This window comes from Cheilinus undulatus, linkage group 1 (genome assembly GCF_018320785.1).
Source record: "Cheilinus undulatus linkage group 1, ASM1832078v1, whole genome shotgun sequence".
In the NCBI taxonomy this organism is placed as follows: domain Eukaryota; kingdom Metazoa; phylum Chordata; class Actinopteri; order Labriformes; family Labridae; genus Cheilinus; species Cheilinus undulatus.
The window spans coordinates 44,510,386-44,534,041 of record NC_054865.1 but is presented as its reverse complement, the minus strand read 5'-3'; the positions used below and the strand labels follow the sequence as shown (position 1 = coordinate 44,534,041).

At 37.8% G+C, this 23,656-nt stretch overlaps 1 protein-coding gene across 3 annotated transcripts; it reads left to right on the top strand.

Moving 5' to 3' along the window:
• Positions 1 to 1,480: 1,480 nt before the first annotated feature.
• wdsub1 (WD repeat, sterile alpha motif and U-box domain containing 1) lies at positions 1,481 to 23,588 on the top strand. Of its 3 annotated transcripts, none has more exons than XM_041785167.1 (13): positions 1,481 to 1,563; positions 3,186 to 3,597; positions 3,787 to 3,974; positions 5,383 to 5,469; positions 5,833 to 5,926; positions 7,680 to 7,713; positions 7,824 to 7,864; positions 9,894 to 10,000; positions 10,118 to 10,135; positions 10,587 to 10,613; positions 10,975 to 11,154; positions 20,567 to 20,701; positions 20,823 to 23,582. In XM_041785167.1, the coding sequence occupies exons 2-13, from the start codon at positions 3,200 to 3,202 to the stop codon at positions 20,972 to 20,974; spliced, it is 1,461 nt and encodes a 486-aa protein (XP_041641101.1). In that variant the 5' UTR covers positions 1,481 to 1,563; positions 3,186 to 3,199; the 3' UTR covers positions 20,975 to 23,582. The 3 variants fall into 3 exon arrangements, with proteins under 3 accessions (XP_041641101.1, XP_041641092.1, XP_041641107.1); XM_041785158.1 differs by having other exon boundaries at positions 1,504 to 1,741; positions 20,823 to 23,581; XM_041785173.1 differs by lacking the exon at positions 10,587 to 10,613 and having other exon boundaries at positions 1,504 to 1,741; positions 20,823 to 23,588.
• Positions 23,589 to 23,656: the final 68 nt, after the last annotated feature.

The following is a 23,656-nucleotide window of genomic DNA, read 5'->3' as shown; positions in this document are numbered from 1 at the left end:
AACCAATCACATCTCTGATGTGAGTAATGTGTCCTACCGAGCAACAGAGTCAACAATGCTGAATGTTTCTGCCCTCTCTGTGCTCAGAGTTGCGCTGTGAATGTTTCAACATCATTATAGGCTGGGACACTAGGATTTTTTTTTTAGCTGAAGCTCCAGCTAAAAGGATTTTTATGAATAGGGACCCTGAAAATTTCCAGAACTTTTCCTGGGTAAGCTGCACGTGTGAACACAAACAGCCAAAATTTCCATCTAGACTTTACCAAGATGTTTCCCTGCTATACCCTTTGTAAGTTTTATTTTTGGGGGGGCGTTACCTTAAGGTATATGTGTGAAAAAGGCTGTGTTTACAAGTGAGGAAATAAGGAATTAAATTATTTCTAGGCATAAAACTTCAAGCAGATGGAGAAAATGTCAAAATATATTTTAAAAGTCTTCTGCTCTTAATTCATTAATTCAGTTTAAGTATGCAGACCATGTCTCTTGTAGATATGTTGGTCAACAATTGAAAACTTTGTAGTACATTTATCAATTGACTTATTATCAAAGTAGTGACAGATGTTAAAATCAAACATATCTGTCATTAAAATGGTCTGTAAAGATATAAAATCTTTCTCAATATCCTGTAAATGTGCATGTTAATATCTTCATTTAGAAATATGTTCCAATTACTATTGTAATATACTTGTCAGAAAAAATCTTTTAATTGATAAAGACTTGTGACAGCCATATGTACAACTATAATCAGTGTATTGAAATTGGGTTTCCATGTCATTTTGAGGTACACAAGTCTAACAAAAATGTAAAGATCTTAAACTGTTGATGATGAAAGCAGTAAAAAAAAAAAATAATAATAATGTCTGCAAAGTTCAAGGTGAAACAAATAAGGGGAGACATTCTTGATCAGTGTTATAAATACAGGATTGATCACTTAAGTTTTACTTCTCCAGATTGCACAAGATTTAAACCAAAGCCAACTAAACAGATTTCATAATAATAAGTAAAAGGTCAGTTACAGAGGAAGTTGTCTATTTTTCAGTGCATTTAAATATAAGTAACAAAAGTGACGTGTCTCTATCTGGTGTCCTTACAGAGCAGAAACAACAGGCTAAAGTAGACTGCATGTGCTTCTTTTTTTACCATATGAAAAGGCTACATGTGATGACAGATTAAAATACATGCCACAGTGCCAAATGTGGAGAATAATCAGGGGACAAAAACTACACCTGTTTTAAACTCCCAACATGCACAACTGTAGTAACCCCAGCATTAAATAAACATCAGTTTATGTAAGGAATTTGATGATGTAATATTACTGATACTAATCGATTACTGCTGCAAACTGACTTTTAAAAAGCAGACTTCATTCACTCTAAATATCGTTAAAATCAGATGCTCTATTCAAAGGACTGAAGAGCCATTCATATCTTCAGCTACGGTCTTCAGAGGAGGTGACGTAATACGTGTTACGTCAGGGTCAGCCGGTCGATGCGGAAGTAAACAACATTAAACTGAACGGACACGACTGAAACAGAAAGGAAGAGTACACTCCTACAGTGAGAGGTAGATAACATAACTGGTTTGATTTGTTTAATTAACAGTGTAAGGGTTCTTGTTTTGGCGGTTTGTGGTAAATTGAACCGACATTATAATATCTAGTATCATAACAAAAAGGGGAAAGTTGTTTCTCGCTTCTTCTACATCGTTAGCTCGAGACTTAGCGACAGTATCTACAGACACAGTAAGTTTCCCTGAGGATTTAATGTTTGTCTGACCCGTTTATCTGACCTGTTTGTTAAATCATGTAGCAGTCCATTTTCAAATTCAACTAAAATGCAGGTTTTCTTTTTTATTCCCTTCTTCGCTCTTAAATTATGCGTGTTTTTGAAGTATTGGACCAACAGAACTATTGTTAACTGTGTTATTACAATATCAGCATTTTAAATGTCACTTATCTTTAAAACAGAGCTGCATGAATGAGCCTGAAACCTGTTGATATTCTTAATCACTATCTATATTGTATATCTTAAAGGGCTGATAGATGTAACTTAAATTATCAGTTACTAGATTGCACTACAGCTGTGTAAAACACCGGACATCCCCCTATATAAAAAGAAATGTGGTTTACATTTTAAATTACGTTTTCACCTTTAAAAGAAGAAATTGAATAACCATTCAGTTCACAGACTGTAATAAAAATCATGCAGCCCAAGGTAATGACTTGATCTAACTGCAGAAAAAGGGTAGAAAAAAGCATATTCTCAAATCAAAGAAACTGGAAGACACAAATGTTTGGCAAATTGGCTTAAAGGAATTCTGTCAATCTACAAATCTTACACAGGATGTGTTTTGTAGAGATGCACTGATCAAAATATGAAAATAAAGGCCAATACTGATGTTTAAGATAAAAATGTAGCCAGTGCTGGTACCAATGTTTTTTAAATACTTTCTTCAGTATAACTCTTCTATTCTTTCACTCACATTTGACCATGAAATCAGATCAGAGTTTGACCAACAGGTAGTTTCTTTCTTCCCTGCAGAATCCCTTATTTGATTCAGCAGATAGATAAACAAGATGCAGGCTTCAAATTGGTTTGACACAACAGATTGATAACTGATATCTGTTTGTGTCACATAAATTGAAGGTACTGATATTAGAATAAAGGGCTGATATCAGCCGTTACTGATGTTAAACCAATAAATCTGTGTATCCCTACTTTTTTGGCACTTGTCATGTCTATTTTTTAACACTCTTATCTGGGACTTTTTTTCTGATTCAGGAAATGGCGCTTGGTCCTAAGGCTACATAAGTTGTAAACCACTACACCTAAGGCCTTTACGTTAATATTAACCCTGCTGCTAAAGCTTTCAGAATTTTTATATCCTCACATATTTTTTCTTAGGACTTCATAATTCTATGCAGTGCCGTGCCTTTATGAACCTTTACAAACACAATGCCAGTGTGCTCAACCTAAAATCCCTGCAGGCTATCATGCAAACATTAAAAGAGCACTGTAGCAAAAAATGTCAGCACTCAAAACAAATTATTGAACTTTTAATGATGAAGATAAAAATCCACTGAAAGAGAGTCTTTCAGCAGCTGCCTGTAATCCTTGGATTCAGATGTAAATGAATCCCCCTTTTTCCATTTGATTTTTTTCTCTCTCATATTTTGTGAACTCCAGGACCAGCTGTCCAAATGACAACTCTGATTTGCACTTTGCAAGACCATCGGGATGATGTCAACTGGTGTGCCTTCTCCGGCAGCCTGCTCGCCACATGTTCAGGAGATAAAACGCTACGGGTTTACAACACACGGGACTTTTCAGAGATGCCCTTTTCGCCGCTGTCAGGGCATGGCTACAGCGTCCACTGCTGTTGCTTCAGCACCTGTGGGCAGTTCCTCGCCTCCTGTTCCACTGATGCTACCATAATGGTTTGGTCCACGGTCTCTGGTGAGATTGAAGCCATTCTGGAGCATCCTGGTCGCAGTCCTGTGAGGATCTGTGCACTCTCCCCTGACTCTGCACGCTTGGTCTCTGGTGCGTCTGATGGCACACTAGCGCTGTGGGATTTCCCCTCCAAACAATTACAAAGGTGAGGATATATCCTACTTTATATAAATGTTTTTACTTTTTATATGACTTTTAGGTTTTTAATATCCCAAACACAAATCTTCACACACCGTAATATTTGTGCTATATGGTTCAATGTATTATTGAGCTTCAACAATCCAGATTAGGTTGAGAGAAATACCTATTGATGCAATTGTTTTTGTTTGTGAAGGACCGGAGCGGTAAATGACACAACGCTGGTAGCCTGCTCCTTCAGCCCTTGCAGTCAGGTGTTCATGACGGGCTCCACCTACGGAGACCTCCGTCTTTGGGACCTGGACATGAGACAGCTCCATGTAGAGAAAAACGCACATGACCTGGGGGTCACCTGCTGCACCTTCGCTCCCCACATCCTCAGTGGTGAGAACATGATTTAGCCTGGTGTTTCTGGCAGAAGAGATAAAGATAGAAGATAAAAACTAGAATTCAGCAATTATAAGTTCATGTTTTTCCTCATTAATCTCTTATATTAAAATTATAGGCTTGAATTGCTCTTATTTGATTAAAAAATAGACAGTGATATGCAAAATAGCAGGATTTTCCTAATATACAGATTAAAAACATAGAAATAACAGAAACAGTAAATAAACGACACATAAATCTTACTTTTTTTTTGTTAAAGATTTATTTTTGGCCTTTTTGCCTTTATTCAATTAGACAGTGGATAGAGTCAGAAACAGGGAAGAGAGCGGGGAGAGACATGCAGGAAATGGTGCCACGGGCCGGATTTGAACCCGGGTCGCGTACATGGCGCACGCCTTAACCACTACCGGCGCACCCATAAATCTTACATTTTGGCTAATACAAATAACTTAGTCTGAAAGTTATAACAGCCATCTTTCAGGAGCATTTCTTTATTTGATTTGGAATTGGGAAGTTTATTGTAATAAGCTCTGCAGGCAGTTCCTTTGACCTCATGGTTTTACCCTGAAATGCATTGTCAGCCATGAGGCCTTCTACAGAGAGGTGTGTGTCTTTCCAAATCATGTCTTATCAGTGTAATTTACCAGAGGTTTACTCCAGTCAAGGTGTAGAAAAATCTCAGCCAAGATCCAGAGAAATGAGAGGAACCTGAGCTAAATTTCAAATGTTTGGCAAAGGTTCTGAATACTTGTATGATGTGATGTTTCAGTTTTTTATTTTTTACTAATTGGCAAAAAAAAGTATTTTATTACCTTTTTTTTATTGTAGCATCAGGACTGCAACATACAATTAACAAAAGTTAAGGGGGTCTGAATACTTTCTGAATGCTCTGTACTTGTTAAGCTAATTGGCCACTCTGAATTAACCCTAGGCCTGAATGTGAACATGGCTGCTTGTTTGTTTCTATACATCAGCCCTGTTCTTGACTGGCGATCAGTCCAGGGTGTACCCAGCCTCTTGCCCAATGACAGCTGGGATAGGCTCCTGTCCTTGCCTGTTGAAAGTTCATGTCTGGGGTTTGGTGTTTCACCATATAGACTTAGTTAGCTCACTAATTCATTAGTTTGGTTTTTCCACGAAATGTTTTTCACCTTGTAATAGTACATAATCTAACATTATTGAAACTTAAATTTTGCCCTGATTGGAAATTAGGATTGCAGCTAGATTTAGATAGACCACAAAAACACACAGAGGCATGAGCTCAGGTACAAAATGAAGTACGTGAATATATAAATGTGATAGGAACCGCAGAGCATGTTGCCTGATTTATGTCTGTGAAAGAGAAACCAACATCTGGTTTATCACATATCACACAATATTCTGTCTCTTTGATTTTGTCTTAAAGGTGGCCATGTCGTGCAGTTTCGTCTGGCGTCCTGTGGACAGGACAGTCAGCTGAAGATCTGGGCCATTAACAAATTCAGCTCTGGAGGTAGAGTGGCATGTTTTTCTGCCTCCATAGGCTGGAACATCTTAATGATGTTTTAAGTTTAATCTAGCATCATCCTCAGTGTCATTCTTTTAACATGTCATCAGTGGTGCACTGTTCTGTGTTGAAAAAAGCTTTCATGTAGTGAACAGCAGTTAAATGAATGAGATGAGTTACAAAGCCAAATTTGACCCTTGTGGATGTTATATGCAAGTTCTCCGTACAATCTTTGAACCGAAAGGTCAAGACCCCACACCACCCCTTGATTTAATTTCTTTATCTTTAAATTTCTATTCAACAAAAGTTAAAAGTCCAGTCTTCATTTAAAAGCAAGCATTTATAAATACAGTTTTCTTTCTCTTGTAGGTTATAAGATGCAGCTTCTTCATACACTTACCGGTCAGACAGCTCCAGTCCTCTCCTGTGCGTACTCCTCTGATGGACAGCTGCTGGTGTCTGGGTAAGATCTTAAAAACAGAAGAGAAAGCAAATTATTATATTTTTTGATACTGTGCATATTTAAAAATGTTTTTCAAATGTTGACCTTCTGTGTTTTTCTCTTCTAAAGCAATGTAAACTTAAAGGTCTTGTCTCATTGTAAATATACAAATTTATAAGACATATACAATTATAAGAGATAATATGATAAAACATATACGGAAGAAAGACAGAAAGAAAGATTTTTAAAATAGTACATTTATGTTTTCATCACTGATAAACAAAGCAGGGATTATGTATGTATATGATGATATATGATTATATATTTTAAATGACATTGTAATGTTGTAACATTGTATATATCTGTAATAAATTTTACATTTTTTGATCAAGGTTTACATTGGAAAAGTCAAAAATAAGTTTATCCTGATAAAGAAAATATTTTTGTAAGTAATGTATATGTTGTTTTAAGAAAAATATTAGTTTTAACCATTATATTAGAGAAATGAACATTGAATGAAAATACTTACTTTAGGTTCATATGAATAAGAGAGCCAAATAATTAACTCTTACTGATCCATGGAGGAGGGATGAGTTTAGGTAGGTTCATACTTCTCCCCACTTGTCTTTCATATAGAAACCAAATCTTGTTTTTGGCCTTCAGTTTCAGTGTGTATATGGTTGTATGATCATTTAGCTTTTTTCTTTTAAACATCTTTGAAATAGCTAAACATTTCCATCTGCTAATTCAATTTTTATGGGTTGTCTAAAAATAAGTTTCATACTTGTAGGTTATCCATCATTTCGGTTTGTACTGGTGAAGTATAAAAGTAGTATAATGAAAACACAACTCTCTAAATGAGTTTTACAAAAAATAGCTACCTTGAATGAAAGAAAAATATCTGTTGTTTATTTAACAAAACACTTATGGTTTCTTGTAGACACCTTTATAGGCTGCTATAAGCATGCTGAATTCTTTATCAATTTGATCTCAATCTCTTGTTTATGAACAGATCAGGGATCATAATTATGTTTTCTGAGGATTAAATACAGATTTAAAAAAAAATAAGCATTTGCACTGAGCATATTTTGGATTTTTCTTTTGTGTTTTATTTAATTATGTTATTCATTTATTTTTTAATTTCAGTTAAATTTTACTCAATTTTTACAGCTGGTTTATTAGTTTAGTTTTTATTTAGCAAAAAAAATAATTAGTTGAGTAATTATTAGTTTTAGTGTTAGAGTTAGGTTTTTTGTTGTTGTTGTTTTTTTATTTTTTATTTTTTTTAGCAGTTTGGGATATCTGTCAGAGGCGAAATTGCAAAAACCTAAAATTGCCATAGTCTGAAGTCTTCTGCAACCAAATCAGGCAATTTTACACTCTCTTGGCTTGGTTGTACATGCTAGTCAGTCTGCTTGTGTCAAAGACCTAAACTAAGAAGATTTTGTTTCTAGATTTATTTTTATTTTAGTTATTTTTGTAATCACAGACTGAAGTTTTAGTTAGTTATTGTTTGTTTTTGTGAGACTTAGTTTGTGAGTTTTACATTTTAGTTTTAATTATTTAATTTGTTTTCATTGTTTATAATAACCTTGGCATGGAGTTATAATTTGTCTGCTGAACTAAAAGAATGCAGTACTGAAATGAAGCCACTAGAGGGAGACATGGATTGCTTGATTCTCAATGAGTGAACCATGATCTGAAAATTCTTCACCTTATTATGTCTTTTTTTAAATTCTGCTTTTTTAAGATTTTTGTGTGTTTTTGTTTTCAGCTCTGTGGACAAAACTGTCACAGTCTACGATGCTGTAAGTCCTTCTTCCAATATTTATGTTCCTTATGATCAATAACACAGTCACCTTTTTTTGCATGCTGCTTTATTCTTGTTCTTACCTGATATATAAACTCTGTTTTTCAGAACAATGCAGTTCTGCTTTACATGCTGAACCAGCATGAGAGGTAAAGACTCGATTATGACAATATCATAAATTATTACTTTTTAATACATATACATAAAGAAGAATGTAAACATACAGGTGCATGGACATATCAGAAGAGGCATCACAATGGGATGTTTAAGACCAGCTCTATTAGGTGTGGATACGACAGACTGATCAGTTCGGTGAGAGAGTTGCAGCAGATATCATTAAAGTAAAGATTTTCCTTATGGTAAAACCATAGACTCCACTGATTCATTATACAAACTCTGACCCTATGTGGTCGCAAAATATGACTACAAGCATTTTAAGAGAGCTGTAGGTCTTCTGTCATTATGTCCCTCTTTGTGCTTGCAAAAACACACATATAAACCACAGCTGAATGATCACACTTTGACGCTATTTAAATCCATCAAGCCACCTGTGATTGAAAGGCAGAAATCTTGCTTCCTTTCAGCAGGGCGAATGAAAGTCATTTTGAAAAATCACTAACTGAAGTGGAAAAAGATGAGGCAAGTTGGGAGAAAGTGGATAGTGCATGGGAAAAAAAGGAAATCACAACACTTGTCAGAATGCTTTCAGGAAACTCCTTTGTTAATATAACAGTGTTAGAATAACTCCCCTTTCATTGAATTCCTGTAGGAGGTTTAAGGGGTTGTGTTTGGATCAAAATCCCTACTATGGATCTCCATTTCTGAGCAACCCAGCCTAACTTTTCAGAAGATCTTCCTCATTAAGGTGCCTTGACTGGTTTAAATGGACTGATAATTGGATTTTAAGTATGAATTTTGAACATCCTTTGATATGGAAATCCTGTCTGTCACTGCCACCGATTCAGGCCTGGTACTGAGCAACAAGGCCCTTTTTTTAACTTCATACAAGCCTAATATCATCAGGCTGGGTCCCTTATAGTTGGGTGGTGGTAATTATGAGCTATGTGCTAGGGTAGGTAGTATCAGCATTGTCACCTGGAGCCTGCATTTACAGAGCCTGGCTCACTTGAAAGTGTTAATGCTGTTTTGGTTGTGATGACTGTATGTTAAGGTAGGTAAGATAAAGAATGTCTTCATGTTGGCATGGTTAGTGATAAGAGCTTGCACCCTTTCTTGGTCAAAAACACCAAATTATATTGACCATGGTTGATTTAGAAAATCAGAAAAAGGGTCAAACATCCAAGGGGGTGAATAGTTTTTAAAGGCACTGTACATGCCAGGTGTATTTTTGGTGGAAGCTGATGCCAAAACACACTGCTCCAAGAGCAGATCAACCCAAACAGAAGGAAGAATGTGCAAAGCATCCAATCAACTTCACAGATGTACCATCTTGAGGCAAAAGCCACAAATCATCATCATCAGGTCACAGAGGCATTAAAACACCGTGGGTGAAGAAAAGTTAACTTTGAGTTAACCATAGGGTTTTCTATGAAATTACACATCCTTCCTAGAAAACATAAACCTTTAAACTTTCTAATGTGCTCATCCTTGGTAGAAGTAAAAAAAAAAAAAAAAAATCACAGAATGATATTGAATTCAACAGTGAATCAACTTTGTTAAGGTAAAGCAGTCAGCAGTTCACATACTACTCCTGTGTGACCCTGTGGTCCTCCCATGATTTTGTGATCCCTCATCTCCAGCTGCCCAGGGCTGCTTTGCTCCAGAAATGCATACAAATGTACCCCACCTCTCGCCCAATGGCAGCTGGGATAGGCTCCAGCCCCAATGACCCCAAATTGGATAAGCAGTGTAGAAAATGGATGGATGGAGGTAACCAGCTAAATGCAGGATATCAGCACTGATAATCAGTCAGCCCCTAGGCAAAAGTGTCTTGTGTTTACTCAAATTCAGCTTTTGTCCCCTTTTTTGTCTTTTATGTTTGAGTTCATCTCAAACAACAGCTGTAGTTTGCTGTATGTAATTTATTGCCCAGGTCTAGATTCTTCTCCCTCTTTGTTTGTCTTTTTATTTGGTAAAAGAACCAGACCTTTAAGTGATAAATCTCTTTAATGTTATCTTAAAAATCTTTTTGTGTCATGTTATTGCTGTCTTCTGCAGGTACGTGACGGCATGTTCCTTCTCTCCGACTGCACCTCTCATTGCTACAGGATCCATGGATAAGACTGTAAACATCTGGAGGCTGGAGGACGGATGCAGAGGCCAAAGTGGGGATCTCATTCATTACTTTAATAGAGTAAAATCTATATTTTCATGATAGACTACATTTGATTTATCTTGTTATCTGTTTTCCTCTCTTCCTGCTCTCCTGCACCACTGGAAAGATGGGAAATCTGTTCATGGTTAGTTCCTTTTAAATATTAGTTTTCAATATTTGACATTAAAAGAAAGCAAGAGAGATGCTTATATATAATGCAAATATACCCTCAACAGCAGCAAACAAGACTGTTTTATTGCTCCAGTCATGGTTCCCAGATGGCGCTCTGTTTGCCAGCTCTGAGAGCCCTGTATGTAGTTCTGTTGTGTGTGACTTTTCTAAGGTAGATTAAAGCCATCTTTTGTGAAATCCTTTTCAGTCTTGTTTGAAAAGTTGCACCTCAGTACTTGAAGCTTTTATTTCATCATTTCGTGCAGTCTCACGTGTTAAACTAGTGTGATCTTGCTGTGAAGGACACAGGTGTTGTGAACATGAGTGCTCCCTTTTCTTTAACCCTTCAGTCTCAAGTGTTGCTTCACAAATTGAAATGTATCCACGTGTTTACAGTGTCTTTTTCTTGTTTTTTTGTGTTTTAGAGAGGTCTGCTCTGACAGCCAGTGAAGGTAGGGAGAAAATACACCTGTTTAGCATGTAGTATCAGTAAAACCAGTAAAAGTGCATAAAGTGTGCAAAAGGTGTGCAAATTAGGAATGATTACATGTGAAGCATCAGGGGCCAAGTCGATGTTTAGACTAGCATTTCTGGCTGCAATGTACAAGCTCTTTTTCACCTTTAAGTTTCATCTTACATCAATGAAAACATCAATGAAACCTCCAGACATTTATTTATGTTGGTACACAAGCTGTGCCAGCCTCAGCCCCCTGATCGATAATAACACAGCATGATGCCAAAACAGAGAATATGTGGCAATTTTTCAAAAAGTCGCTGAAGCCGTCACCGACTGACCTCCTCATTTTCTCCCAGGGAGAACGGCTGCTGGGCGATCAAAGATGCTGGTCGGGGATTGGTCAGAGGAAGACGTGTCAGTGTGGCTGGTGGAGGAGGGCCTCGGGGGATTGGTGGAGAAATTCACGACCAACAACATCGATGGGACGGAGCTGCTCGGTCTCACCAAGGAAACACTGGCGTCAGAGCTGCACATAGGTGAGGAAAACGAACATCACACGCTGCTCAGAGTGCCATGTCTTCAGTCCCTTGTTATTTAGCCTCTTGGGATCCTTATTCTTTCCTTTGGTTTAAACACAGGAATGTAAGCCCAAGTGATTCAGCAAAGCATCACCTGTTTTTGATGAGTAATAACAGGAAACCTACATTGTTTTGAGAATCCATCTAAGCCTTATAGCTGTAGAAAAACTTTTTTTTTTTTTTTACCTTCAGATCTGCTGCTTTTATCATTAGGAAAAAAGGACCTTTGATTTAGCTAAACCTTGAAAGATAATTTAGATATTCAAAGATGCTTATAATTTAAAATGCACCATGATAACCTTTAGAAGGACTTCACCCTGAATAAATAAAATTGCATCAGTTTTAATTGCCTGCACTGGGAAGAAGAAACAGAGAAAAGATGGCTTCAAATAAGGTAAACTCAATCAAACTTCTACATAGCTTTTGTGTGAGACTTCTACAGAAAAAAATCTGGCTTTTTTTTGGTTGGTTTATTTGATTTTTACATCCTCAGTCAGAAATCCAATTCAAACGTCTCACAGTGTTGGAAGTGTGGAGTCGTTTCTGCAGATTACATACTTGTTTTTTGTTTTGTCCATATTTAAGGCAAAGCAAGGAAACTTTATTTCTATTATTTAGAGCTCAAGGCAATTGAAAGCATCAAACCATCAAGAAAAAGTGAAAGAGAAAGACATTAAAAGAGAACATTTAAAAATCATTAAAATACACCATCAAAACTACATTAAACAGCAAAATTAGAGTAAAATATTATAAGAGTTTTAAAAAGCATGCCTTAAAGTTAAAGTTCATTGTTATAACATTATAACAGTTATTAAGATCCATCTATCCATTATCTATTGGCCTGTTTGGGGTTGTGGGGGATTGGAGCCAATCCCAGCTGTCATTGGGTGGGAGGTGGAGTACACCTTGTACTAGTTATGAGTCAGTCATAGAGTTGATTTAAGGTGTTTTTTTAGGTCGTTTCAACATAATGGTTAGGTTTAGTATGGTAGATGTTTATTTGTGTTTCTATTACCAAAACTTGGACCTGTACTGTTGAACTTTTTGGCACCCTTCCGTAGAGGTGCCAAGCTTGCCTAGCCATCTCAAATGGGTGGAGCTACACAAACAATAGAGGGTTTGCACTGATGTCCCTTTCAGCCACCATACCACTGCTTAGTTGGGCTGGAAAACCCAGCTATCTGCCTTATAAGAGTGGGTGAAAACAGGAGACAGACAGACTCTATCTGCTTAAGATAGAGATATTTGGACTTGAGAGAGATCCATATGGATTCCTAAAGATGCAGTGGACTGTGGACATTGATATGTGGTCATAAATTGAGTTTCCTGATATTATATTGATCTGTTTACAAGTCCACATAGCAGAGCCTAAAAGCTCACATCAGCCTAGTTCATCAGTGATGGATGTGAAATTGAATTAACATAAAAGTTTTGTAATTACGAAGCTTTACATCAGTTGTTTCTCTGTATTTCAGTGTGTGATTTACTTCTCTTTATCTGTATAAAGATCTTCTGGGCTGTTAAATCTGTTAGCAAACTGTTGTTAAATCGGGTGGTATTTTCAATTAAATCAATGTGTCCAGGTTTTCTTACTCAGTGTAGTTCAGCTTTAGCCTCAGTTAAACCTCCATTTTATTTTAAATGTGACAAATTCACACGTTACAGCTGTCAACATTTATTTTGTTGTATAAGCTGTTGTAGCGTCTGATACGTTCACTTCATGAAGTGTTTACAGAAATAGCTTCAGTATTTAAACAAATAGAAATCAGGTTAATTTACAAAGACTGCTCTAATTAATTTTTGATAAATATCAGTGGACTTCACACATTTTTCGTCTTTCAGCCTTTATATATAGTACCAAGAGTCACAGCAGCACAGTGTTATTTTTAAAGTTTCAGTCTACTTTTAGTCAACAAAATCATTTTTAGTTGAGTTTCAGTCCATAAAAATCCTAAAATTTTAACAAAACTGCCTAAATTCTGGTGTGAAACATACTTGTGTTTATGCACTCAGCACAGCCTTAACCTGACACGCCAGATGAATTTGTTTCACACATCCATCTGGTAAACCTTCCGTAGATGGCATTTGGAAAAGGGCAGAGCCTTTAAGAAAAAACTGGGTGATTGGATGAACGTACTGTCCGTCACATCTTTGTGGGCCAATCAGAGCAACAAAACACGTGACATTGTAGCCCCAAACCGAAATGTGCCACTTCCGAGGAGTAAACTCCATAGAGAACTGCACAACGCGAACTATGGTGACTGGAGGAGCCAGATGAGCTACAGATTCCTAACAGCTTGTGCTCTTTCATATCATGGATTTTGAGTGTCAGACAAAAATTCACTTTTTGTCTCATTTAAGGTGCTTTCACACTAGGGGCCCAGTCCTGGATCTGAGTGCACTTGAGCCCAAAGTCCAGTTCATTTTGTTAGTGAGAATGCACCAGGCCACGGCCCAGGCCCACTTGAGGAGGTGGTCTCAGGCACGATTCAAGTGGACTCTGGCACGGTTCGGATGAGATGTGAATGCAACCATGCTCGGATACAGGACAAAGCGTTGAATCAACTTTGTGATGTCAGTGTAAAAAACTAAACTTCTTTCCACAGTGCAGCAGTTTGTTCGCATTTTTCCTCAATAAAGGGCGAAAATCATCAGAATCCAGTCAATAAATGGTCTGTTGTGACACACCTTACAGATGAACACAAGTTAGAGTCAGTGAGAGGAGGTGCAAAGGCAATAAAAGTCTCCTGTCACCTCAAAAACTGCTGTATCTGCGCAGCGTGAGCCAGGTCAAGACAAAAACAATCTTTGCTCAGGTCATGACCCCAGTGGTTGCCATGGTAGCTTCTTCTTCTCTCTCCTCCTTGGTGGGGTTGTAAACCAGCTATGTGCATACTGCCACCTGCTGTTTCAGACTGAGTACATACGCAAGTAGGCCTGGGCACAGATTGATGTTGCTAGTGTGAAGGCAAGCCGGGGAGGGGGAGGAATCGCGCCGCGGCACTTTTCAAATCAACGGGGCCTAATGTGAAAGCACCCTTAGCCACCTTGACAAAAACTAAACCTACTTTTTTCAGATTTCATGCCATCAACAATCTTGTTATCTAGTTTTAGTCTAGTCTTAAACGTGAAAAAAAAAAATAGTTGATGAAAGTAATACTGCAGCAGAAGCGTAGTTTTGTCTGTGTTTATTTTAGATATAAAACATAAACACTGCTTTTCCATGATTTGTTTTGACTCAAGGGACAGACAGCACACCTGCACCAGATGACCTGCCCAGTCTGGATTGCTCACACTGTAACAAAAGGTCACTAATGTATTTTGGCCCAAAACCATTCAGTGTTTTAGACACAAACAGAAGTGCTATCTTGAAATATTTTCTTTGATAGACCGGTAGCCAGTTTAAAAAACCTCAGGCCTAGAGTGATGCTCTCTACTTTCTTGGTCTTTGTGAGGCTCCAAGCAGCAGTGTTCTGAATCAGCTGCAATTGAATCAAAGACTTTATGGAAGGAGTGGTTAGTCTTAGAGACTCTGGATAAGAAACTTGATTTCTTTTTCACTTTTATTGTATGTTGGAAAATTTCTAAAGGTCTAAGTGAAAGGGATGCTTACCTTTGTAGACTTTCATGGCTGCAAGTTGAAAAGCAATTAATAAGTAATATAAAATAAGTGACTGCATAAATATTCAGCCCCTTTAAGTCAGTAAAGTCAGTTAGTAGATGCACCTTTGGCTGCAGTCACAGCAGTGAGTCTGGGTGGATAGGGCTCAATCAGGCTTGCACATCTGGACACTTGACTCATCCACTCCAGAACATTCTCTTTGTTGTCTTCAAACCATTTCTGTGTAGCTTTGCTGTATGCTTCGGGTCATTGTCTTGCTGGAAAATAAATCTCCCGAAACCACATTTCTCTATTAGACTGAAAAGATTATCCTCCAGAATTTTCCTATATTTTGCTGCATTCATTTATTTTACCCTCTACCTTTACAAGCCTTCCAGGACTGGCTGCTGAGAAGCATCCCCACAGCATGATGCTGCCACCACTGCTTCACAGTGAGGATGGTGTGTTTGTGGTGATGTGCAGTTTTTGGTGTCCGGCAAACATAGCGTCTGTCTTATGTGACAGCCAAAAAGCACCATTTTGGTTTCATCAGACCAAAGAACTATTTTCTTCTTGACCATGGAATCTCCCACATGCCTTTTGGCAACTTCCTGTAGAGATTTAATTTGAGTTTTCTTCAATACTGGCTTTCTCTTTGCCACTCTCCCATAAAGCTTTGACTGGTGAAGAACCTGGGCAACAGTTGTACGCAGAGTCTCTCCCATCTCAGCTGCTGGGGCTTATAACTCCTTCAGAGAAGTCAGAAGTGTCTTGGTGGCCTCTCTTACTAGTTTCCTTCTTTCACATTCACTCTGTGAGGATGGCCTGATCCAGGCAGATTTACACATGTGCACTATTCCATCCATTTAGCTGATGGATTTAACTGATCGTCATTGTCTTTGAAATGATTTTGTATACATCCCCTGACTTATGCTTTTACAGTAAGTAACCTTTTTTTGAGTTACTTGAAATGTTCTTCTGTTTTCATGGAGTAATGGTAGCCAGGAATACTGATTAACCAGTGACTGGACCTTCCAGATACAGGTGTCTGTATACTACAATCACGTGAGACACATTCACTATACTCAGGTGATCCTCATTTCACTAATTGTGAGACTATTAGCACCAATTAACTGGACTGCTGTTGAATTAAGTCAGTCACTTTTAAGGGGGTGAATATTAATGCAGTCACTTATTTTGTTACATATTTTTGTTTAATTGACATCACTTTGTAGAAATGTGTTTTCAGTTAAACGTTGTAGTGTGTTTTGACGAAAAAAGACAAGTTATATTGACTGTGATTGATTCATAAAATCAATTAAAGAGTAAAACATCCAAGAATACTTTTATTTATAAATGAAAGAATAAAAAAGGATATAAAACCGATGTCATAGTTGTTACACATCCGGTATATTATGAGAAATAAAGTACTTGGATTAGGATTTTCTTACTTATTTTCATGAAAACAAGGAAACCCATTAAATTCAAGTAATAGTAAGGGAATGAATGATTTTTGATGGCTTTTTACCAGTAACATTACATAATATGAGGCTAGACTTTAAAAGTAGGAAGCTTTGAGGTTTCAGCAGGTCTGACTTTAATCTGGAGCACTTCTTTAGTTACATAATCCAATCCCCTAAACAGTACTTGCCATAAAGTAAAAAGTGGATTTTCTCCTAATATCAGTGGGCTTTCTTATTTTAACTGCTTTTTTGGACGTTTCGGTTAACACTCTTTCTCAGGAGTACTTTTCTTCCTTTTTTATCCACACGGCTAAAGTAGGAGTGCTCTGTTGTCGATGTCAGTCTACCAGCAAGGCCGGCATTCGTCTTGTAGTTGTCAGCAAATGTTTGTTGTTTTGCCGTGCCGTCATTTTCCGTCCCACAGTCTCTGTCAATCACTCCTCAGTTTACACAGCTTCAGCGCAGTGACAGCTTGTGTTCACATTGTTCTGTTTTTAGTAGCGTAGCTTGAATGCCACCTTTTTTTTTCAGAGCTAACTCCGGGAACTGTTCTGAGTTGAGACATGTTTTATCTGCAGCAATGAAAGCTAGAGAGGCAGGCATACTTTTCAAAGATGGGAGTGAAATCAGTCGAGTTTGTGTTCCGTCTAAAGAGGCAGCAGAACAAAATGAAACACAACATGCCAAAAAACAAGCAGAGAGTCTACAAAGTGTGTTTGTGTTTGGCTATAGTTAACTCATCCGTGTTTAAAAGTGGATAAAATCAGTGTGACAGTGTTATTGACACAACAGCAATCAGGCTTAAATGCACTCAAGCACTGCCTAATACTAAGCCTCAAATTAGACGGTCAATGGGCATGTTCAGCTCGCGCCCTCACACCCTCAGTCATGTTTTCCTTTGGATGTGAGAAGTTCTGAAATCAGGAAACAAAAGATGATACAGATGAAAGATGAAAGATGAGTACAGTATGTTGTTGTTTGGGTTTGATTGGCTTTTTGGCTTGCTTACTGGTTTCCTTTTTAAAGCTCATTAAAGAAATTTTCAGTTGTGTGGATTTTGGCGCCCCCTGTGGACAAAGCAATACCTCTTATCTCTTATGGTGCTCTCATAGTAGGACTGCTTTACTTGTACCACGCTGAGGCATACCTGTACCCTCTCGGCAGTCCTCCACTGGCCAGCACTCACATTGTTCCAAGTCTAACCGGGTCTGAGCATGGATACACCATAGTGTCACAATAGGCACATGTAGTATACAAGGCACACACCCTCACCGAGCTAGCACGAGATGTCTGTAACTTTACTTACTTTGTGGCTTATTTTGAAATAGTTTTGGTCAGATACAACTCTGTAACACTCCACCACAGTTTGAAATGATGATCTAGAGTAGTTGTTCCCTAACTCCTCCCCCCAACCCACTCCTAACACAACCTTACTAAGGAGATGGATTTGGCAGATTGTCATCAAGCAGATCCATCTTGCTCCAATCCGTAAAGTCTGTGCTGAACTCAATCAGCGTCACTTGAGGAGAGTAAGGCGGTCGCTACAGGCAAGGTTAAGTCTTACTGTGAGCCATTAGCAATAGCTGCCTCCAGTGTAGCGATTGACCAAGTTGTGGCTGTAGTAAAGTGCCAGTTGTATCAGAACTGGACCAAATTTCTTTATTAAATACAGAGTGAAATATAGCACTAAAAGCTTTTCATGATGGGAAAGATGTTTTCATTGTTCTGACAACCTTTTTCAGCATGAGTTTGTGATTGTTACGGGTGGGTCTGAGTTGTACTGTAAGCTGGTGTATACAAGGGCTACTCCCACGGTAGCAATTAGCTTGCATTTAGCTGTAGAAAAGCATCCATTTAATCAGGCCTTGACCATATTCCTTTACTGAAACAAGAACACAGAGCCACATTGAATCTTCTCCTTGGAGAGAGGATGTTTTTTGCATGTCTCCTCCATAGGCTTATGAATGAATTTTAGCCTATGACATGCTTTGCCGTTTAAACACTACAGAGGCGCTAGCCTGTACAGCTCAGGTCAGCACTGGAGCTGAGCATATCTACTACCTTATTTGTCTTGGTCCCTTTGGTCTTTTTATAGCTACTTAATTACGCTTCTCAATGGCTTTAAAGGTATAGTATGCAACATTTTAAATATAAAAGCAGGACTTTAATATATTCTAAGGGATGTCCAAACTTTTTCCACTGAGAGCAGAAATATAAGGATCATTCTGTAAACCTCACCTTGAATGTATTAAGAGTTAGTAAAAACCAATCCAGCATATGTTAAAATATGCTATTTGGGTTTGCTTAAATGGCTGGTTAATAGCTGACACAGAAAAATAGTCAGTCATTTTAAGGATTTTGGGAGGCTAGATATTACAAGACACATCTACATATTTAGACACAAAGCAAGAGCAAAATGTATGAGGCTGCCAAGCTTTATAGAAGTGTTGGAGCTGGGCTCAGCTAGTAAAGCAAGTGCCCATAAAAAGAGGTTCTAGTCCTCGACACATTGGTTGCATGATCAATTAAGCGCTGTTTGGGGCATGTCTTCCCCCCATTTTCCTCCCCTTACTTCCTGTCTCTCTCCAGCCGTGCTTCCAGATTAAAGGGGAAAAAGCCCAAAAAATAATCTTTAAAAAAAAGAAGTTTTTGGATGCAGATGGCCTCATGGTTGAAAGCATGCCCCATGTATGCGGATGGCTGGGGTTTGAAATCCAGCCTGTGGCCCTTTCCCATATGTCTCTTCCCACTCTCTCATCCCTGTTTCTGCCCCTATCCACTGCCCTCCATTATCAATAAAGGTACAAAAAAAAACAAAATAAATCTTGAATATGGTTAGTGTGATACACAGTGCCCTGGTAAGTTTTACCCTTTTATTGATTTTACAAAAAAGTGTTTCTATCACGTTGCACAGGAATCAGGCGTGTTCAGTCCTTTCAAGTCCAGCCACAAATTCTCTATTGGACTGAGGTCTGGGATTTGACTCGGCCACTCCATAACATTCACCTCATTGTTTTAAACCATTTCAGTGTAGCTTTCTCTGTATGCTTTGGGTTATTGTCTTTCTGAAAAACAAATCTTCTCCCAAGCCATAGTTCTCCTGCAGACTAAATAAGATCATCCTATATTTTGCCTCATTCATTTTACCCTCCACCTTCACAAGCCCTCCAGGGTATACTGCTGAGAAGCATCCCCACAGCATAATGTTACACTGATAAACTTTTTTTTCCTGAGTTGCTTGGGGTGTTCTTTTTTCTTCATGGAGTAATGGTAGCCAGAAATACTGCTTAAGCAGTGACTGGACCTTCCAGATACAGGTGTCTCTATACTACAATCACATTACATTTTTTTGTTTAATTGTCATTACTTTGTTCTTTTTTTTTGTTTGTTTTGGTTTTTTTTTGTCAAAAAAGCCAATTTATATTGACCATGACTGATTTATCAAATTGATGTAAGGATAAAACATTCAAGGGGAAGAATGACTTTTATAGACACTGTACTTTGTAAATCAGACCTTGAAGATGAGCAGAATGCCGCTGGTAATGCTATTTGCTGGCATAGTCCATAAGGGTGTTATAAATCAAGGCATTGTTATTATTTCAACTGCCAATTTGTTAACCATTTACAGAGATGTCTCAATTCAGTCTGGAAAAAAAGCACATCTATAAACCTCTCCTGTCAAAATGTTTGTTTACAGAATTAGCATGGTACCAACACCTTGTTCTGAAACTATGAAGCTTTAAGGGCTTAACACTAATGGGATGACGCTTCCTTCAACTTTTTAATGTTTCACTCAGTGGAACAAACATATTTCACTTGAGTCCCTCTGTGTTCAACTTTAATACTGTTATAGAAGTCATGAGGGAAGAGAATGAGCCCCACCCACTCTGGGAGGCTGTATGCATCGGCATAATGAGGAAGCATCATTGCAAGAGAACAATTCAGGGAGAACTAACAGACTTCTCAGACTGAGACTGAAAAAAGACTGTTTGGTTTAAAATACTTGAAAGTAATGAGTACTGAGTCAATTTAGGGCTGAGAATCTAAATGGAGATTAGTCCAACAAATGGCTGCCCCTGGTCAGTTCACTGAGAGAGGAGTGGGGGAGGAGGAGAGGCGATGAGCAGAAGGAGTTATTTTTGGTGTGGGACTGGGGCTACAGTGTGACATTGTCTCTACATCTACTCTGAGAGTTGCATGTTTTCCTTCACTGAGAGCATGCTGTGTAGATATCAGTTTGTATTCTCTTCTGGATCATTTCCTAATACTCTCCTGTATGTTTTTGTGAATATGTGTGTGTTTTTAGAGTCTGTAGGCCTGCGTAACAAACTTCTGAGGAAGGTGGAGGAGCTGAAAAATGATTCAGTGTGTTCAGGCATTCCTGATGAGTTTCTGTGTCCAATCACCAGGGAGCTGATGAGAGAGCCTGTCATTGCTGCTGGTACGTGAAGATCAGACCATTTTGTCTTCACACATTTACATCAAATAACACAACATCTAAGCCAGAGCCTGCCAGAGTGAACTGATTTGCATGTATTTGTTTGTGTGATATTTCTCAACAGATGGATACTCGTATGAAAGAGAGGCCATCGAGAGCTGGATTAACACCAAGAACCGCTCCAGCCCCATGACCAACCTCCCCTTACTGACCACCCTGCTCACCCCCAACCACACCCTGAAGATGGCCATCGGTCGCTGGAAGACCAGCCACTAACATCTGAAAGCCCTCTGACCCATAATGCCTTTTTGTTTTCGAAAAAGAGACTAGAATATGGTGCTCACAGGGAAGCCAGAACATTTCAGTAAAGGTGTGTCTATATAGTCACATTTGAGGCCTCTGTTAAAAACTAAAGATGCAACATTTGACAGGTGAGGATTAGTACGGCCGAACCATACTTAATGGTCTAAATATACTTAAAACTTTTCCAGCTTACAAGTTGCATGCAAACAGTTGCTATGGCACCCATTTGATATGGCACTCCTTAAGGACAATAGATACAATCTCTGATTTATTTTAATAAAGTCTTAATAGCTAGCCTCAGGTCATTTTAGGTGTTGGACATGCATATTATCTGTTTTAGTTCACCTTTTAATAAAATCAATGCATAAAATACATTGATACACCAAAGTTTTGTGCAACTGTGCTGACTGTCCCTGAAGCGGAAAAAAATCTGTCACTGCAGATGAAATATTCGCTAGCATGTCATTTACAGTCAAACTCAGAAAGACACTTTTGTCTACTTGCCTTTTCAAATGTATAAACATAGTTACTTAATTCTTAGTATTATGATGCCCTCCCCCACTGTGCTGTACTGAAAATACAATAATTATTTAAGATTATAATCAATAATTTTAAATAAAAATAATTACATCAGCAACACTACAGGCTGTAAATGTAAATACAAAAATAACATTTATTTTTATGATGTAATCTATGATTTCTGGGGATTTTTCCCACTCTTACTTTACCAAAGTAGCATTAATTGAACTATTCTCTTAAATATCTTTATTAAGCCTAATTCATACTTGCACAAATGCAATTTAGACTTCAGGGTAACCTACCCAGAAAATGTTCTGACCTGCTTGTTCACACTTGTCCCTCACAGCAGGAAGATTTCCTGCAGTTTGCCTGTCAGACAATGGCGGGATAGTCGAGGGAAAATACAAGGGAGCTAGCAGGAAAAATTTAGGGTAAAATCTGGGTGAAAAATCCAGCTGTTTTGTTTTTAACCAATGAAGCTTATTCAGGTAGATTTTCTGTTTGTGAATAATGGCTCTAGACTTTACGCTGATGTTTCTGGCTTGTATGATCCCATTTTTCACCCCTCTATTGCCTGATGGGAAAACTGCAAGAAAACTTCCTGCTGTGGGAGACAAGTGTGATCAAGTAAGGCTGGTCACATACTAGAGTATTTTCAAATCTTAAATCATTTTAAAAACATGGGAGACCACAGACATAAGGAAGAATTCAAATGGTTTTTCATCTTATAATCCCTCTGAGGGCTCACCAGATGCTTGGTTCTCAACTGGTGGGTCGGGACCCAAAAGTGGGTCACGAAACCATTTTCAGTGGGTCACAGTTGTGTGCCTGGAAACAAAATATGTGGCAAAAAGTCTATGATGTGCTTTTATTTTGAAGGAAATGTCTTCATCTCTTTGTTCAGCTACATTTTTTGTTCTATTTAATATCCAAAGTGACCCATTTTTCATTAAAACATTTGTTATGATTGAAAAATTTAAGAATCTGGGTCACAATTTGTCATTGTAGAGGTTGTGGTAGGTCCTGATGCTAAACCAGTAAAGAAGTACTAATAACCAAAAAGCTGCAACTGTCTATAACTACATTCAACTACAATGTGTTGTTTCTTTGCAGTTGGATCAACATAACAAAACAAAATCATCACCCCAGAAGGAAACTGTTAATTCTCTGCTAATATCTGAGGTATAATTTAATTGAGCATGAGCTCAAAAACTAGCAATGCCATTGTAATGTAGCTGCAAACAATATTCGCACCTTATTCAGGTACATACATTGGTGTATGAAATAGTCGGAACATTGAAGGAGCTTGCTTGTGTGAAAAGTGCTTGCCTAAAATAGTTCAAAACTTGAATGGAAACATTTGTGCAATATCCATATTGCATTTCCCATTTTATTGCATTTTTTTCTTGTGTTAATTTACGACGCAGCAGTACTGTAAAAGGAAAAGAGCGTTTTCTCTTACTCTGATACCATGACATGGTTATATTGTGGGTTTTACTCTGAAAGAAGTAGATGTAGAGAAGTGTATTCCTCCATTTATATTTTATTATACCACAGTAATATTGTGGTAACATTCTGTAATCAATAGTATGACTCTGAAAAGGTTATGACCAGTGTGGACATACAGCGATGTAAGACGTCTCTCTTTATCCTTCACTGTCGATCTTGTTGTAAACTCTCTCTCTTTCTTTGTGTCCAAATAAACCAATAAACACTTCATTTGTTCTCTGCTATGCAAAAATAAATAACATATACTGTGAATATTGAAGCAATTAATTATTAGCTTATGACGAGAAGTTTCCTACAATGTCATGTACAGTGCCTTTTTTATCAAATGTACCAAGAAAAAGAATCTCAAGTACACAGCCTGTAATGCTGACGGATATCCACCAACAGGGAAATATATAATCTGCAAATATAGTGTACACCGTACAAATATAAATGATTTTTAAAAGACACATGACAATAGAAATGGTCATATCTTCCAACTAATAGCATGAGGTTTTCATATTCGTGCACAAAGCTTTGTCTGACTTCTATATTTGATAGGATAAATTAAATTTTAGACAATATACTACTTATTTTTTAAACCCCTACTTAAGGTATGTCTGGTTTCCTTGAATACACTAGTGTAGC